At 42.8% G+C, this 19,897-nt stretch overlaps 1 protein-coding gene across 1 annotated transcript in view; it reads right to left on the minus strand.

Annotated features, from left to right (window-relative positions):
* Paxbp1 (PAX3 and PAX7 binding protein 1) overlaps positions 1-5,616 on the minus strand; it is a 33,726-nt gene extending 28,110 nt beyond the window's left edge. The window contains exons 1-2 of the mRNA XM_004654442.2: positions 5,175-5,616; positions 3,522-3,650 (exon numbers count right to left, since the gene is read on the minus strand). Of these exons, the coding sequence (XP_004654499.1) occupies positions 3,522-3,650; positions 5,175-5,517 (472 nt within the window). The 5' untranslated portion in view covers positions 5,518-5,616. The remainder of the gene's footprint in view (positions 1-3,521; positions 3,651-5,174) is intronic.
* Between the last annotated feature and the right edge of the window lie 14,281 nt (positions 5,617-19,897).

The following is a 19,897-nucleotide window of genomic DNA, read 5'->3' on the forward strand; positions in this document are numbered from 1 at the left end:
TGTCCAGCATGCAGGAAGCCCTGGGTTTGAGCACTGCATGTACCAGGCATGGTTGCACATACCTTTAATCCCAGCACTCAGGAGGTGGAGGCAGGAGGAGAAGTTCAAGGTCATCTTTGGCTGTCTATCAAGTTTGAGTCTAGCCTGGGTTACATGAGATCATGTCTCAACAAAAAAAGTACACCTGGACCTTTTGTTCCATTTACATCGACCTCCAGAAACACTAGTGTTGAAAAGCTTCATGTTCATCTTAGTAAGGTTCTCTTTTCTCTTCTGTCTACAGACACACAGGCTCCTCTTTATCAGAAGAACTTCTGGGCTGGAGAGAGAGCTTACCAGTCAAGGCACTTGCCTACAAAAGCTTAAGGTAAGAGTTTGAGACCCCAATATCTACATAAAGCCAGATACACAAGATGGCGCATGTGTCTGGAGTTTGTTTACAGTGGCTGGAGGGCCTGGCGCACCCATTCTATCTTTCTATATATCTGCTTCTTTTTCTCTGTCACTCTCTCAAAAAAAACAATAATCTTTTTTTTAAATAAAGATTTCTAACTGGGTGTGGTGGCACACGCCTTTAATCCCAGCACTCGGGAGGCAGAGGTAGGAGGATCGCTGTGAGTTCGAGGCCACCCTGAGACTCCATAGTGAATTCCAGGTCAGCCTGAGCTAGAGTGAGACCCTACCTGGAAAAACCAAAAAATAAAAATAATAATAATAAATAAATAAATAAATAAATAAAGATTTCCATGGGCTAGGGATATAGCTCAGTTGTAAAGTGCTTGTCTAGCACATGTACACAAGGCTCTGGCTTCAACCCAGCCCTAAAACAATAAAAATACCTTTAATTCCAGCATTTTGTAGGCAGAGGTAGGCAGACTGCTTTGAGTTCAAGGCCACCCTGAGACTACATAGTGAATTCCAGGTCAGCCTGGGCTACACAGCGAGACCCTACCTTGAAAAACCAAAAAGGACTTCTACTTGGTCTCATGGGTCCCTTTAGTGACTGCTCTCTGCTTTTCTCTGCTCCTCTGCACTCCCTGTCCAACTTTCACGTCTCAATCCTAGCAAATAGCCTTTAAGCTCAGTAGGTAACTTAGTATTACAGGTAATTCACAAAGTATAGCTGAGTAATTTAGCAACACGTTACTTCTTAGCATGTGCACAAGCCTGACTCTGTCAGACTCCCTCCAATGGAGAAAAACCTAGCAAGTCCACTGAAGGGCTGGGTCCTCAATTTCCTCACCTTTCTTGTACTAATTCTGACTATCATCTTGAAGCTTCATTTCCTTTTTTAGTCCTTCTGATTCCTTTCGCCTTTGGTAAGTCTTCTTCCCCACAAGAAGCAGGATTATTATAGGGTAGCAGGCACTGGTCTTCAGCAATGTTTATTGGTGCTGCTCTCTCATCAAGCTTACCACTCTATCAGTACCTAAATCTACATCTGCAAATGCCCACTGGACATTTAACTCGTTTTTGAAATATCACAAACAGAGGGCTTTCAAGTCAATGCTGCTTTTGAAGTTAATCCATCTTAGCATACCTAAGGAAGATTAAAAGTACAAAGAGTTCTAGATGGTGTGTTCACCAAAGGGCTTCCATGACTGTCTTTTCAGCAATTAACAAGCTATGCTACCAGCAAGGTTCTACCTCTGGGGAGAACAACATGAAGCATCTGAACCACGAGAAGGTGGGAGGGCAGAGAGAGGCCATAAAAGATGGCTCTGTTCATAAGCCTCATACTCACTTTAATTTCTAAACTCAATAGTAAATTGCAGCCACAGCATGAGGCCTCACTCAATTTCTACTTCATAACCTTTTTGGCACCATTTCATCATACATGGTTTGTTCTCAAGAGCTCTCAGAAAAATGGGGCAGTTTTCAAGACTCTAAAATAATAATTTCCCCTAAGAATACTCTTCCTTCTATCTTCCTATCCTATTTCAGTATAAAGACATGATTCTAACCCTTGCACAAAAGCTCAGTCTAACAGCAAAAGCATATATCAAGCCAATCAACTCTCCCTTGGAATGTTTCTCAAATAATCCATTTCTTCTCCCACACTGATAGCAACCACCTTATACCCACCCACAATTTCCCAGAACCAGGGAAAGTATTAGTCCTATTCAAATGAGCCCTTGCTAAACCCACTTACTAATGGATCAAAGTTGACCTGTGAGTCTAAATTGCTTTAGGCCTCCAATCCCTTCCCTGTGCCAACCTATGCTGCATGTTAATACCAGGTTAAGTTTTCAAAAGGTATTGATCAAGTCATCATCTTGAGAAGCCACTGAATGCAGCAACTCTTAACCCCTACTGCATTCTGGACGTCCTTCACATCTGTCAGCACAGTCTTTCAGGCTAAACATTTAACTGCCTTCCTCATCCACCATCCATGCTGGCAGGTATACTTGCTCTCTCTTTCTCATAACAGCTGTCACTTCAATCCTGGGTGATTTCATATCCTTTCCACATTTTTGAATTTTAATTATCAAATATCCAGCTTCATGGCCTGCTTTTCTATGAATACTTGTCTTCCTCCTCCTCCTGAAAACAAGTGTACTTAGCCTCTGGACCATTCATGGACACGCTGCTAAGCACTTATGCTACACATTTACATGGTATCACAGCTGCAATGAGATTATAAATTTGAGACATAATACCAACCTTATTCACCTTAAGCCAGTACTCTTTCTTTAATTCTATAAAATAAAGATTTCTCTAAAACTTCTACATGAGAATAACTCAGATCACAACTTATTATGGCAAATGCACTTTCTTAAAACTGCGTAAAACCTTTTAATCTCAGGACCTGGGATTCAGCAATGGAATGCTTGCCTCCAACTCAAGAGAAAGGGAGTGAAGAGAGGATGTGAACTTAGGTTTTGACAGGACAGGTAGATACCTGTACAATGTGCCTGGATCACAGTATCAGGTAAGGGTGCTGAGTACTGGCATTATCAACTTAGTCTACAGAATGCCCAAAACTTTTCTTTTAGAATTAAATTTACTTTAGAAATGCCACAAAAGGAAGTAAAAGCTTGCCTAAAAAATACAAGAACAGGAGTTTTCATGGGAATAAATCTGTTTATTTACTGTATTTGGGGCTGATATGGGAAACCTCCTACATCAGCAAGAATCCCAGAGCAACAGTCTTTGTGTGTGCGAATATGTATCATTCTGGGTGCACATATATGTGCTCACGTGAGTGTAGGCACACGTATTGCAGGGACACCCGTGGCGGTCGGAAGACAGCTTTCAGGTGTTTGTCCCCGCTATTCACTCTGAGGCGGGCAGGCTCTCGCACTGCTCTGTGCAAAGCTCCATGGCCTGCGCCCCACTCTTGTGTTAAAAGAAATTCACAAAACAACTGTGAAAGTTACAGCACTAAATCACTACTGGATGTAGAGGCTTGGGACAGGATTAGCTGAATGAATTCTCAATATATACCTCAAGGCGCTACGAGAAATAGCTCTCATTCTGCCACTGGCATTTCAAAAGAACCCTGTTAGTTTGGTACTTACTGCCCACTGTCGAGTCGAGTTCGGTCTTGACCTTTGACTTTTCAAGGTCTTCTTTATATTCTTTCTTGAGCAACTTCACTATCTTCTTGCTATAGCTCGATTTCTTCACTTTGAAAACTTCTTCATTTTCTTAAAAAAGAAATGTAGTCGTCAGGCAAACATCTTCCGAAAATATTTTCTTTCTCCGATCCTTACATGCTGTTCAAATTCTTCCAAATATATATACAGATACATAAAATCTATGCAACTTGAAGTTATTTCAAATCCATCATAGACATAAAAACTGTGGTCGACTTTATAAATTAATGGAGTAATGAAATCATCTATCTCAGGAAAAAAGAAATCACTCAAAATTTTTTTAAAAATGTAATCAAGCCAGGCATGGTGGCACATGCCTTTAATCCCAGCACTTGGAAGGCAGAGGTTGAAGTATTACTTGAGGCCAGCCTGGGACTACAGAGCAAGACCCTGCCTAGAAAATAATAATAATGATAATACTAAATATAAATTAAGACAGGTGTGATGGTGCCTGGGAAAGGCTGAGGTAAAAGGATCGCTGTGAGTTCAAGAGGCCAGCCTGGGCTAGAGTGAGACCTTGTTTCAAAAATATAACCAATAATCTAAAACATACCAAAAATCCTAATGCGCTGCCAAATCTGAGTAGCACCACAAATTGACAAAACTGAGCCTTCTGCAAGAGCATTTCCAGATGTATCTATCCATTTTGTGCAATTAAAAAATTTCAGCCTACTGAAAACACTTCACCAAATAACCCATGGAACATCAATCTTAAATACTGGCTTGTTATCCCCTCAAAGAAAACTTAAAAAAAAAATTCACAGGCCAGAGATAAACTCCCCACCTTTCTAGAAGCACTTAATAAGCATCTTGCATCAAGGCTTCCAACAGCCTTTATTTTTCATTTCTTATTTAATTATTTATTGGTAAGATGAAACTAGATTACACACATTTTACTGCTCGGGAGGAGCACGTCTTTAAGGCTCATTTAAGAACAGAAACCCAAACTCTGCGCAGCCTAGCCTCTCTCAACACTATTACTATTCACCCTGTTCCAAACGTCAACGCCAGAGCGGGCATCTGTTAAACCCGATTTATTTCTAAGGGAAAACGGAGACGACGATTACAGAGGGCTGGCTCAATCAAGGACACTAAGAACCCGGGCTGCAACTCCAGACTTCTGTCCCCAGACCTAGTCCTCCTCTTCGTCAAGGATGCCTTAACAGAGAGCAGCCAACGAGGTGGGGGCACAGGGGCCCGCCCTGCACAGGACCAGGAGCGTGCCAAAAGCAGTTACGGCCATGGGACCCAAATCAAGCTCTCCTCGAAGCGCACATGCAGGCAGGAAAAGAGAAGGTTATGCGCGGAGCGCTGACTGCGTTTCCACTTGAACTCAGAAAGAGCCATCCCAGAGCTCCGACGGGCCGGGAGGAGGATGCGCCCAAGACGGCGTGGAGGAGGCGGTTGCTGGGGTTGGTGGCAGCGCGGGAAGGCATCCCGCATCCCGGGGCCGGAGCAGAAGGCCGGAGGCGGGGTTAAGAGTCGCGGGCAATCGGGCGGGAAGGGGTTTCGCCGCCGGGGTGCGGGCCTGGGGTGGGGGTGCAGAGGTCCGGAGGGGTGGGGGCGGGGCATTACCTTCCTCTTCGTCCTGGAAGCTGAGTAGGCTGGCCCGGGGCACCTCTTTGTTCTCACGAGGCCTCTTGCGCTGCTTCAGCCCGTTGCCAGGCTCCGCGCCGCCGGGCATGCCGCCCCCGGCCTCAGTGCCGAGGTTCGGGGTCACAGCGGAGGGTGGCGGCAGCGCAGGGCCCGCCAGGGACTCCCCCGCGGGGGCCCTGTCGCCACCGCCTGGGCCCGGCTCTTCGCCAGTGGCCGGGGGCGGCAGCAACGGAGGCGGCTCCTGCTCCTCATCGCGCTCCCGCTCTTCCTCCTCCGAGTCGTTCCGTTTGCGCACGTTCACCCGACGGGCCTTTCGAAACATCCCCAGCGGCCTGGCACGGCGATCACACCACCGGCTCGTCCACCGTGGCTCCAGGTGAGTGCTAAGATCGCGGCGGCGCACGCGCACTCTGCCGGAGTCTCCAGCCCCGTCGTCGCTCCGCTCGCCTGGCTACCGCGCACCGCAGAGCGCGCATGCGCCTGCGCGCGCACGCGCCCTAAGTACTTGGAGAAAGAGCGTCCCACGCCGGTGGTTAGAACGTCGGCTTTTTTGCACTGCCCTCTGTCGGCCTGGATGACTACCGGCACGGAACTCTCGGACCCCGGGGTGGAGAGACTGGTTGTAAAGAAGACCATAGAGATGAGAGGAGAGAGAGAGTAACACTCTTTCGTCTCCGCTGCTGCAGTGCGTCTTCCGCGCCTACGTGAAGACTTGACGTAAGGGGGAAAAAAAAAAAAATCTCTGGCCAAGCGCTGGGCGGGGAAATAGAAGTGAGGGAGGGTCAGGGCAGGGTGAGAGAAACCAAAAAGGCAAGTCTAGGAAGGGAGTGTGTGTTCTCAGGGTGAATATGCTCTCAAAATTGTGACCTGCACTGTGGCTCTAGTTATTATCAATGATGCATTAATTAAAAGCAACAGAGCGCTTTCAAAGACATTGGATTTCATTTATGATAAAATGTTGGGTTGGATGATGTCCCTTTCCATCCACATTCCAGTCGTCCCAAGGAAAACAAGTGTTTTTGTGCCTGGGGGAGAATGCCAGGTTTACTTAGCAATTCTGTCTTCCAAAGCATAGCGAATTTCAGAAACAAATAGGAAAATGGACTTGGGAGGGGAAGGTGATGACAGATTTCAGACTTGTCACAAAGGGACAATCAAAACCTCAAGGTCTTAAAGTGATTGCTTGAGTTTGAACTAACATGTCCCCCCTCCCGCCCCTTTTCATCTCCAAACTTGGATTCTATCCTTCCCTCAAGTTTATCTTTCTTGCACAGAGGTGTATTTGTAAAGTCATTCACATGTATTAAAACCTGAAAGGTGTGGGCTTGAGAGATGTCTTAGTGGATGAGGCACTTGCCTGCAAAGCCAAAGGACCCAGGTTTGATTCCTTAGTACCTATGTAAAGCCAGATGCACAAGGTGGCTCTGGAGTTCATTTGCAGTGGTTAGAGGCCCTGACCATTCTCTCTCTCTCTCTTTCAAATAAATAAATAATTTTTTAAATGATATCTCATACTATAGGGTTTTGGCATGCTGTGTACAAAAAGGAGAACTAAGGTCTCTCTATAAGACCTCCTCCTGCCTTATATCTCCACTTTCCCTACCTGGCCCCAAAAGAAATACAAAGATGAGCTTTCTCAGAAGTTTCTTTTTCTGCCTGAAGAGTCCCCCAAAGGAAACTCAGTTGTCATGAGAGCCCCCCTCCCCAGGAGTATTATTAACCAAGGGACTGCATCCTAGAAGAAGAGGCTGAAAGTACACCATATCAAGTTGGTCACAATCAGCTATTTTTCTGATGGGCTTCTCCAACATGACTTGTATCACCAAGAGACTTACCTCCATGGCAAGACAACAACCATTCAGTAGCTCTTACCCTCCCATCATCCCTTATCACCACCTCCCCTCAAGAAGCCTGACTCCTATTCCTTTTCTATAGTTGAATATGCTCTAAAAAAACTTCAATCATCTGGGCTGGAGAGATGGCTTAGCGGTTAAGCGCTTGCCTGTGAAGCCTAAGGACCCCGTTCCAGGCTCAGTTCCTCAGGACCCACGTTAACCAGATGCACAAGGGGGTGCCCGCATCTGGAGTTCGTTTGCAGTGGCTGGAGGCCCTGGTGAACCCTTCTCTCTCTCTATCTGCCTCTTTCTCTCTCTGTCTGTCTCTCTCAAATAAATAAACAAAATTAAACAAAAAATTTTTTAAAAAACTTCAATCATCTAGTCTCCTTTGAGTCTCATGTTTCGTGGAACATTAGTGCATATGCATGTAATTAAAATGATTTTCTTCTTGTTAATCTGCCAACTGCCAGATTATTTGAAAGACAACTACTGAACTTTCTGAGGGCAGCATTTTCCCTCCCTTAAACTGTAACAGCCAATGCTGCTATTTAAAGCTTTGAAAAAAATTGACACATCTTGTAGGATGTATTAGAATTGGAATTGCTGAATCCCAATATATGCACTTTTCATTATGCTAGCTCTACATTGCTCTTATAGAAGCTGTGTGAATTACACTTGCACCAGCAAAAATTAGTGTGCCAATTTTTCTAAAGTAATCCCTCAGAATTTCAGTGGGATTCAAACTTCATGTTTAAATTTCATGTTTAATTGTAAGAATTTCTATTTCTTAGAATCTGGGTCTTTTCTACCTTTTTTTCCTCAAGGTAGGATTTTACTCTAGCCCAGGCTGACCTGGGATTCACTATGTAGTCTCAGGGCGGCCACAGACTCATGGCAACTCTCCTACCTCTGTTGCCCAAATGCTGGGATTAAAGGTATGTGCCACCATGCCCAGCTTTTTAATTTTTACCCCTATAGTTTTCTTAGGTTATATTTGAGACATGCCTACCGAGGACCCATATTTTGGCCCTAAAATATCCTCTGCAGCCTTTTCCTCCAGTGACTAAGAAAAGTTAACACCATATGACTTCATTCTGTTTATATTACTCACAGTTTTTATATTCTGGCTATTCAGCATTGGTTTAAGTTCTGATTCCAGCAACCTTGGTGAAATTAAACTCCCATTTTCAATAGCAAAGGAGTCAAATTTTGCCTAGTCGGCCTCTAGACACCTTGGCCATGATGCAGATTTGCAATGAAATAGAGGTAGCAACATTAAGACATGGGAGCAGACTGTGGGGAGTTGAGGCAGCTCCATGGTAGAGCACTTGTGTAGCATTTACAAAGTTCCATTGATCCCTTGCACCTCAAGACAAAAGAGCAAAACATGGTAAAGTGTCAACCTAGGTCTTTAAAAGATCTCATACTGTAAAAAGATTTTCAGAAAAGGAAAAACACATCATTTTATAATGGGCCAAAATATTCAAGCATAAAAAGATGTTTATACCTTTCTAGTCTACCTAGTCAGACAATTAAAGGGCAAAGTCAAGTACTTATGACTTATTTTACTGCCAAGTGGAACCAAAGTTTCTTCTAGCAAACATAGACCTGGTGGAAATTAAATTCCTCACACTGTATAGCTGCTTCATTTGATAGAGTACCGTGTTTTGAGTACTAAATTGACTCGTGTTCATTAATGTGGTACAGCATCACCACTGCTTATTGAGAACTATAATATCAACTGTTTTGTTCAAACTAATAAGATTTTTGAAGTCATATTTTCAAGCAATAATTTTAATGTGTTTTTCCCCACCAAATTGCAGTTTCACATGAATTAACTAACTCATAAATTCAGACATGATCAAGTCAGTAAGAGACTCGGCTTTGGGTCCTGGAATCAAGATTTATAATTGCCAAATATAAGACTTTTAAGCCTTTGAAAATGCCATTTAAGCCTGTATATCATTATGTAATGTGTAAGGATTTCCAAGATTGAGATAGGGCATTTTCTTGCAAGATAATTAACAATTAAAACTCCAGAGTGTCTCCCTCAGTAAACATTTTCTAGAAAATGTTATGTAAAATGAGCAGTCAAAATCACTTTATCCAGTTTACAACTTCTAGTGTTTCTACATGCAAGAGCATAACTCAAAAGCATTGTATTGATGTATTTAAATGATAGTCACAATATATAGTTTATTTTAAAATGTTTTTGTTTATTTTATTTGCAGAGAGCGAATAAGAATGGAAATGAATGAGCATGCCAGAGCCTCTTTTAGCTGCAAATTCTAGACACATGTGCCACTTTGTGCATCCAGCAACTTAAGTACTGGGGAATTGAGCCTAGGCCAGCAGGCACAATGTATACTTTCAACATATCTAAAAACTGAATGAGCAATGCAAAAGCAAAATAGCAACACAGTTCTTAAAAGAACTCACTCATCACTTGTGTTGTATCACTGACACTAACACACTATTTTTCCCCAGGGGGAAAAATTAAAGTGTGCCTTAATTACTGAAGACAACAGGGTTATAAACATTCCCTCTGGGTATAAAGATAGAAGAATTAACATTGTTTTTTTGTGTATTTTGAGTTTTACTAGCAAACAGCAAAGTTGTAAAATAAATATGCATGGTTGCAGGGAGAGAATGAGATGCAGTTTGAATTTATTAAAAACTAAGTGGACTTTACAAAGTGTTGAGAATGAGGGCCTGTGGAGTGCTCAGAGCTAACTAAGACATCTGAGTCACACCCTCCAAGGCAGAGGCAACAGTGTAGAAGTGGGCAGGGCAGAAAGAATATAGGAAGCAGATGGTGGGGAGCCATACTGTGGAATGCTGTTTTCCAGATGTGACATGGTTATTGCAGTCATGAGTTCATGGCCACTCTCATGACCTGCACAGCATTGGGGCCACCAACATTCTGTCAGGCTGGAGAGATGACTCAGTGGTTAAAGGCACTTGCTTGCAAAGCTTGATGGTCTGGGTTCAAATCTCCAATACCCACATAAAGCCAGATGCTCAAGGTGGTGCATATGTCTGGAGTTCATTAGCAGTAGCAGGATACCCTGGCACATCCATTTGTCCCCCCCTTTCTCTCTCTATGCTGGCAGATAAATAAAGAATATTTTTAAAATATGTATTTAAAAAAGAAAGGGGCTGGAGAGATGGCTTAGCAATTAGGGTGCTTGCATGTGAATCCTAAGGACCCAGATTCCATTCCCCAGTACCCACGGAAGCCAGATGCAGAAAGTGGTACATGTGTCTGGAGTTCATTTGCAATGGCTGGAGGCCCTGGCTTTCCCATTCTCTCTCTGTCTCTCTCTCTCTCTCATAATTAAATTTAAAAAAAAACACAACAAAGTAAAAGAGAAACTAGTTGGAAAACAGGGCAGAAAAGCAGGGTTCAATTGAAAAAAGAGGGGTGAAAGGAACAGAACAGTGCAGCAGGAGGGGATTATGATCAAAATATATATACATGTATGAAAATTGTCAATAAAAATGGTAAACAAAACAACTAAATGAACTAAAAAAAATAAAAGTCCCCTTTTCTGGGACCTGGGGAGATGTAGTTAAAGTATTTGCTGCACAAGTGTAAATAGTTGAGTTCAAATTCCCAGACCGGAGTAAGCCTGGAAGTCATGGCAGGCTACTGAATTCCAGCATGCCAAGGGCGAGAAGTGAAGTAGACACAGGAGAATTTTCCGGAAGCTCATGGACCAGATAGCCTGAGAGGTAGGGTCTCGCTCTAGCTCAGGCTGACCTGGAACTCACTAAGTAGTCTCAGGGTGACCTCGAACTCACAGCGGTCCTCCTACCTCTGCCTCCTGAGTGCTGGGATTAAAGGCATGTGCCACCACGCCCGGCTCCCTGCAGACACTTCTTCATGACCTGTTCTCTCCTCACACTGATCCAACCTGCTCTCACAATTTCCCCGGTACTCTTCTTGTCTGCTTCACCAAGGACTTGCTTTCACTGATCCAGAGGGTACCCCTAAGTTCATCCTCTTTGACCTACCAACAGCTTTCATCCAGTGAACCTCGATCTCTTCCTTGAAGCACTGTTTTCTCTCAATCAATCTCTTTCTCTCTCCTCTCTCTCTCTCTTGGAGTTGGTTCCTTACAAGAGCCAATCACTTGCATTTCTCTTCAACTCCAAGCTCAAGCTCAGTGATAACACATTCTGTGCCTGAGATTTGCCATGGTAAGAGCGTTTACACCATGAGAATCAATAAATGCTTCAAATCAAAGCCACATTTTCAGGAGTGTTGGTTATGAAACATTTACCACTACTTACAAACTCACCCTACTTTTATGCCCTTAGGCCTGTGACCAATACCAGTCAGCAGTGAGATAGATTTCTGGATCTCAGTTAAGTGGCAAATAAGTAATCACTTTTACTCTTGGCTGGCACTAAGCTCTGGTACAAACTGTAACTTGGGTCCAGTGATCATGTGATCTTAGTTATCTCAAATGAACTGAAGTTATCTGATCTGCCAAAATACAGAATTGGCATGAAAGACGGCACTGCATGAATGAGTATATGCTATATATGGGCCTGGGAACTAGCAGACTGCAAAGACATATGCACATTGCGAGAGCAGATGGTTCCTGTTCCCAGAGTCTGCACGTTCTCTCACTCTTCCTCTGTCTTGCATTGATTAAGGAAGGAAAATTAAACTGTAGTTTATAGACAATTGTACCTGATGTTGTGTTACAATCTAGAAACAAAATGTACTATTACAGCCCAAAGCTAAGAGCAGACAAGAAGAACAGTGAAGGAAAAATCTCCTGGTAGTCAAGAACTTCAAAAAACTCACGTGTGTCTCTTTGGCTTGAAGAGTTTTGGCTACAAGGACAGGACACATGCTGCCTCATGTTCAGGAACTAATAGTTTGACTAAGTCAACATGTTTGTTTGTTTGTTTGTTTTTTTAAGAGAAGGATTTCTCCTCTGCTTTCTTTTTTATATTTTATTTTCTTTATTTATTTGAAAGAGAGAGAAGAGAGAGAAATAGACACACAGAGAGAATGGTGTGCCAGGGCCTCCAGCTATGCAAACTCCAGATGTGTGCGTCACTTTGTGCACCTGGCTTACATGGATCCCAGGGAATTGAACCTGGGCTCTTTGGCTTTGTAGGCAAGTGCCTTAACCTCTAAGCCATTTCTCCAGCCCCTGGGTCACCATATTTTAAGAGGGTTCCTCAAAGGAATTAGCTTGAAAACCCTTTGCCATCCACTGTAGTCAGCTTACCTTATGTGCCATTGTTGGTAAAGTTTACAATTGGTTATTCAAACTATTTTCTGTGTGTTTTAATTCTCTCACACAACCCACATTAAAAAAAAAAAAGATTGAAGTGGGGCTGGAGAGATTGCTCAGTGGTTAAGGTGCTTGCTTACAAAACCTGACATCCTGGGTTCGATCCCCCAGTGCTCACATAAAGCAAGATGTACAAAGTGGCATATGTGTCTGGAGTTCATTGCAGCGGCAGGAGACCCAGGTGTACCGATTTTCTCAACCTCAATCTCCCTCTGTCTCTCTGCTTGGAAATAAATAAATAAAAATATCTTTAAAAAATACTGAAGTGAATAGTTATAAATTTGGAAGGAATAAGACAAGGAGACATGGGAAGCGTTACATGGACAGACAGGCTAGGCATCAAAGCCAGCGTACTGGAAAGGACACTCAACAAGCAGGTGGGGATATGGTGACAGTCTGTGGAGAGCAGGCTGCTTCTGTCTTGAGGTAACTGCCCCAGGGCATACACGGAGGTCTCATGAGCAAAGTAGCTGCAGTGCCACAGGTAAAGCTTTTGTACAGAGTCAACAACGAGGACTTCTTTCCACCAACGCTGATCTTACTGCTCAGTGTCCAACCTGTCATCAGCAGCACAGAGCCCTGCCGAACCGCCAATCTGGAACGTTTCCTGAGAGAACCAGACACTTTTATTAAGCTAGACATTTTCCATCTTAGAGAGATTTGTCATCACGTGCTGAAATGGATCTGCGCTTCAGACAGTCTCCTGTCAATGTCACTCTACCCATGGGCTTGGTGAAGCCTTTGCTTCATCATGGTATCGTCTCAGTGAAACAGTGCTTCTGACTAGGGGCTGATTTCATAGTGCTTAACGTACTACATTGGGCTCTTGTCCACACGATTTTCTAGTCTCTCCTTACCCAGAAGAGAACAGGTAGAATATCAGAGTAGACCACTGAAGACCTACCCATGGCATCAGCTGAGAGAAAATTCCTAGAGAGGTTGGAGTCCCATTCTGTGGAATATATGCAACATATACTTTGAACCAGTGGCCAATGTACAATCTTATCTCTTCATAGTGTCCCGAATATCTTACAATTCCCATCATACCTTCCTATTAGTTTGTCTTTCTCTTTTTAAAACATAGTTTTTAAAAATATTTTATATTTATGTATTTATTTGACAGAGAAAGAGGGAGACAGAATGAGAGAATGGGCACGCCAAGGCTTCCCTCCACTGCAAACGAACTTCAGACACATGTGCCCCCTTGTGCACCTGGCTTATGTGAGTTCTGGGAAATTGAACCTGGATCCTTTGTCTTTGCAGGCAAATGCCTTAACCACTAAGCCATCCCTCCAGCCCTGTCTTTCTCTTTGTTGGACTGTATTAGATCTGCCACATGGTCTTCTAGTTTAGATATTCTGTTCTCTCCTTCATCCATTCTACTCGTGAGATTTTCTATAGTTTTTTATTTGACTGTGTTCTTCATTGCTGCTATTTCTGACTGGCTTTTCTTTATTATTTCTATTTCCTTATTCATGTCTTGTATTGACCTCCTTATTTCATTAAATTGGTTTCCTGTGTCTTCTTTGATTCCTTTGATTTCTTTGAGCATATTTATGATAATTCTTTTGAAATCTTCCTCAGGCATTTCCTCTAATTCAGTCTCACTGGAAGTCATTTATGATGCATTAATATTTTTGGTGGATTTATATTGTCTTGAGTTTTTGTGTTTCTTGTATTATAATGTAGAGATTTTTGCATCTTGGATTAATTTAATGCCTGGGTTTTCTAATTATCTGTAGTATCATTAGATGTATCAATCAATCTGATGTTATATATCTACAGGGTAGTAGCTTAAGGTGCTAGGTGTGGCTCTTAAGACTCTCAGAGTAAAAAAAAGAAAGAAAAAAAAAGAAAAGAAAAGAAAAAAGACTCTCAGAGTAACCACAAAAGTGACCCTCGGTGTTGGGTTTGCCTGCTATGAGAATATTCTAGGAGGCTCAGTGGAACAAAATATAGGCAAATTCTAAAATGTAACTAAACAATATACACATTCAATGAAAAACAGCACAGACTATTTATGCAAGAGTAGATATTACGACAAATAGATCATCTAACAAAGTCACGGTCCCTAAGGATGTGTGTTGCCCCACACCCTTAAATCTGTCAACTGGGAGGCTGAGATTTCTGGTCTGTAGAGGATTCCAAGGTCAGCTTGTGACAGAATGAGACCCTTCCCCAAAAAAAACGACAGAAGAGGAGACAAAGGCACTATAAATCAGTACACAACAAATGACAAGCCCAAAATACAGCTTATTTAAGAATGGCAAATCCACCCATCCATCAGATTTAACATATAATTTACCCTGACATGGAAGGTGCAGTTAGCACTTCTGATGAAAGCCTATATACCAGGCTTTTTTGGTGGGTAATGACCTGGTGTAACCCCAGTTGCCCTTTGGGATGGCTTTGGTCTCAGCTATGCTGCACATCGGCTTGGGTCCCTCTGCTGTGCTATGGGCTCAGGTAGGCTGGTTGGGTCGGTGGTTTGCTGCTCTGATCACCTGTGCCAGGTGCTGTGTAGGTGAGCTCCCTTTCCCAGGTCTCTGGTGCTGGCTGCCACTTGTGCTGGTGGTGGGGGAGGGGAGGCTGTGAATGATGGCTGAAGTTCTCCCGCTGGTCTTTGGCGATCCTCTTCCTCATGAGCCGCTCCACTGGTCCCTGCCGTCCTCCCTTTATGTTTCTTGAGTTTGTGAGGAGGCTGGTGTGAGTGGAAAAGCTTCTCACCTGGCTTTTCCTGCCTGCTTCTGTGGGCTGTAGACGCTCTGGATCTCTCCTGCGTCTCTGCTGTGGCTGATAATTTCTTACATACCTTCACTTTTTAGTAGAACAGTGTATTTTGCTGTTATTTTTTTCCCCTTTAGGCTGCTTTGGCATGATCCCTATACCACCATCTTAACCCAAAGTCCAGAATGCATAGGTCTAAGAACCAAGGTTTTGAAGTGGTAATATCAGTTCTGTTACATCTAATGACTCATTTTCTCATATTCTGTATCTACAAATTGGGTTCAATAACCTTTTATCCAAGGAAGAAATTCTTCCAAAAAGAAACATATATGATGGCAATGTGTGTGTGTGTGTGTGTGTGTGTATTTCATGTGTATAGTATTGTGAGGTGGTGTGTGCACATATTTGTGCAGATGTACGCACCCTGTATGTGTGCAAAGGCCAGAAGAGAGTGTCAGGTGTTCCCTTCCATAGCTCATCTGTAGGTTTCCTTGAAATGGAATCTTTCACTGATTCCAGAGCTTTCTTTCCCTTTATGTGAGCCCCAGCAGTTCTCACGTCTCTCCTCCCTACACTCCATAGGACTGGGGTTATAGAAATGCATAGTAAGCAAAAATCACATCTGAAGACTCCCTTGGAGTTGGGTTTCTAGACAGACTTTGTATTATTGTCTAGAAACTCTCCTGTTACCGTTCACTTTGATATTTATTTATTTATTTATTTATTTATTTATTTATTTGAGAGAGAGAGAGGCCAATAGAGAGAGAGAAAGAGAAAGAGAGAGGGAGGGAGAATGGGAGTGCCACGGCCTCCATCCACTACAAACAAACTCCAGATGCATGCACCACCTTGTGCATCTGGCTTATGTGGGTACTGGGGAAACAAACCGAGGTCCCTTGGCTTTGCAGGCAAGTGCCTTAACCCCTAAGCCGTTTCTCAAGCCCCATTTGTAAATTGCATGCTATATAGCCTGTATACTAGCAAAAGAATAATAAACTAGGCATGCATATTTGTATTTTCTCCCTCCTCCTCTTTTTTTTTTTTTTTTTTTTTTTTTTGGTTTGGTTTGGTTTGGTTGTTCGAGGTAGGATTTTACTCTGGCCCAGTCTGACCTGGAATTCACTCTGTAGTCTCAGGGTGTCCTTGAACTGATCGCCATCCTCCTACCTCTGCCTCCCGAGTGCTGGGATTAAAGGTGTGTGCCATCATTCCCAGCTCTCCTCCTCCTTTTTTAAAGAAAATATTTTTATTTATTTATTTATGAGAGAGAGAAAGATATATGTGCCACCTTGTGCATCTGGCTTATGTGGGACCTGGGGAGTTGAACCTGGGTCCTTTGGCTTTGCAGGCAAGTGCCTTAACTGCTAAGCCATCTTTCCAGCCCTCCTCCTTTAAAAATAAGGATTTATGTATTTGAGGGAGAGAGAGAGAGAGAGAGAGAGATAATGGGCATGCCATAGAGAAAGAGAGAGAGAGGGAGGGAGTATGGATATGCCAGAGCCTCTTGTTGTTGCAAACGAACACCAGACACGTGTGCTACTTTGTGCATCTGGCTTTATATGGGTACTGGGGAATCGAACCCAGACCAGTAAGCTTTGCAAGCAAGCGCCTAACCACTGAGCCATTTCTCCGGCCCATCCTTCTTTTTTTGAGATATGGTGGCTAAACTTACGAGGTGACAAACTGCTAACCCCATACCAGATGAGAACCCCTGAGATAAATGTGTAGATCCACATGATGTTATTCAATACAATCAAAAGTAGCCAATTGCATGTTGTGAGCTTTCAGACAGAAAGCTAGAATACCTTATTTTCTTGCAGCACTGAATCTGGTCCACAGAGTCCTTTCATGACATTGCTCAGTTGGAGGTGAATCACAGTGGGCCCCCAGGTGAATTTCAGGTGTACTTCAGTGTGGTGTGGTATCTCCCCTCCCTGCTCCCTCCACTCCCTGCACCGGAGTGCTACATACCACTGATTCCCATGCAAGCATGCATGGATTTTCTTCCCCCTATTTATCTCCAACAGAACAACCAAAGTCATATTTTCAGTGGAGAAATCTGGAAACCTCACACTTGATTTATAATTGAAGTAGCTCTTGCCTTCTGGCTTAAATCCACTGGTTGGCCCACAGTAGTTCAGCTATGAATCACAAAAAGCACACATAAAAGGGCTTGGAGACTATTCAAGCTACCAATTGGAAAGATGTTTAAGGCACACACAATTTCTAATACCATCCAGTTACATATCATTATATATATATCCATAAATTTTAATTTTTTATATTTTCAGTAACCAATGACAGTAAAGATATATTTATTAATCGTTTTGTTATTGTTCTTATTTTGAGGTAGAGTTTCAGACTAGCTCTGACTGACCTGAATTCAATTTGTAGTCTCAGGGTGGCCTAGAACTTAAGGCGATCCACCTACCTCTGCCTCACAAGTGCTGGGATTAAAGGTGTGTGCTATCGCGCCCAGCTTTGTTAATCTTTTTACTTACTTTGCCTTCTTTTACCTCCATTTCTCCCATTCTTTCTTTTTCTATTACTCTAATGTTATTTCAAAAGTACAATATCAGTAATGAGGACATTACATTTCTATTAAAATCTACACTTTGGTCTTTATTTTGACCTAATTTAAATGATGACATTCTGGCCTCATGCTAATTAGTCTGAATGACCAAATCCCCCATCAATTATGAAAATATAGAAATTGCGAGTTATTTCAATAACTCCTGTTCAGGTTAGTGGGTGAGGGGAAATGCAATGAATGTGATCTATAATGATTGTGACTAACTTGGGACATCCTGTTGTTTTATAAAATTACTTATTGTTGTCTCAACAATGCACTCATGTTTCAACTTAATTTCATTCTAAATTTAGACATGTGTGTCACAGGTTCCCTAATTTTAAAAATATTTTATTTTAAATAGTAAATTGGGTCTCCATGAGGGAAACTTTTGTTTATGCAATGATGTGCTAATTTAATTATTAAAAAAAGATGTTGCTTTGGTTCCTCTTATCAACAATGCAATTTTGTGTTAACTATGTCATACACAGTGTCGTAACTTTCCAATAGTAAGCTTCCAAATGGATTCAGGGCCAGAATTTCCTTTGTTAATTATCTGTGTGTAATTTGATCATCTTCACCCAGGACAATAATGTTACGAGTGATTGTTAGATTCCCAAGCCAGCTCCTAACGTGCCTTGACAGTGCTACTGGTATCAATCTCATTTCTGATTTCTGGAGCAACAGAAAAGGAAGACGAGAGGAAAGTGAGAAGAGATATGGGGGAAGTGAAATAGCGGGGGGAAAGATGGCGTAAGAAACAGAAGAAATGAAAGAAAAGGGCTACATAATTCTTTCTGGAGTTAGGCCACACTGTGCAAAACGTTGATATGTTTATTTATTTATTTATTTTGGTTTTTCGAGGCAGGGTCTTGCTGTGCTCTAGGCTGACCTGGAATTCACTATATAGCCTCAGGGTGGCCTTGAACTCATGTTGATCCTCCTACCTCTGCCTCCCGAGTGCTTTTATTTATTTGTTAGAGACAGAGACAGAGAATGGGCACACTGGGGCCTCCAGCCACTGCAAAGGAACTCCAGAGGGATGTGCTACCTTGTGTGTCTGGCTTACGTGGGACCTGGATAATTGAACCTGGATACTTGGGCTTCTCAGGCAAGCGCCTTAACCACTAATCCATCTCTCTAGCCCCTGATAAGTGTTTTTATTGTTTTATAATTGTCATCTGTGTACCCTTCTCATGGAACTCTGATGTCTTCATTTGGTGCTAAGGTCCCATACCCTTTCATTTTGGGGGCAGTGGGAGGCAGTCAATGCAGAGAATCATAACACCAGGGGCTAAAAGTAAGTGGCAGGTGAGTACTTGACCCTAAATAAAACATACATACTATTCCTTCCAGGGCTCAAGGAACACCATGGAAGATGGACTGAAAGCATTTAGAAGCCGGAGGATGGGGGTGGGGGAGTGCTGTGGAACTTGACACTGGAACATTACAAGCCCATTGCATTCATGAAGTCACACCAGACAAGGTCACCTGCACATGACCTGCTCGTGACTGGGCCAGGTGAGGGGAGAGACTTGGGTGGTGTGCTGGTTTGAATAGAATAGATGGCCCCCAATATATTCAGTTGTTTATTTGTTTGTAGTTTGTATCTGCAGCCACCTGGCTGGAGGCAATGTCACTGGATGGATCTTAAGGTGTGGTGGTGGATTTCAGATTTCAATATAAAGATATGCAAAGTGTTCCTAGCTGGAGTTCCTGAAGTGTGCTGTGTGGCTTTTGAATTTTAGGCTTGTGCTTCTCTCTCTCTCTGCTTGGGCCTGTGAAGGCAGGCTAGGTTCTTCTGCCATTATGGAACTTCCCCTGGATCTGTAAGCGTCAATAAATCCCTTCCTCCATAACTGTGCCTGGTCTGGAAGTTCATCTCAGCGAACCTGAAGCTGTCTGCTACAGAAGGCCACTCCCTTCCCTACTCAGCTCATGACAGCTGAAGGTTGCCAGAGAAGGAAAGTCATTCTCTTCTGTGGCATAGCCCTAGAAAGAGACAAAAGGAATGCAGTGAGACTGAGGAGGATAAGGGAGAGGCATGTGGGGTACATATGTTCAAAATAAAATATGCATCTATGAAAAGGTCAAGACAAAACAAATACAAAATGAAAAAGTGAAAAAAAAAAAAAGAACCCCTGTCTCTCAATGCAGTTGTTTATAGCAAGGTATTTGGAAAGTATCAGTCTAAGGAAGTCACAGTCCCCAGACCTCGGAAATCTATCCTTCATGACTTAGAGGAGCTCC

This window comes from Jaculus jaculus, chromosome 5 (genome assembly GCF_020740685.1).
Source record: "Jaculus jaculus isolate mJacJac1 chromosome 5, mJacJac1.mat.Y.cur, whole genome shotgun sequence".
NCBI classification, from domain to species: Eukaryota; Metazoa; Chordata; class Mammalia; order Rodentia; family Dipodidae; genus Jaculus; species Jaculus jaculus.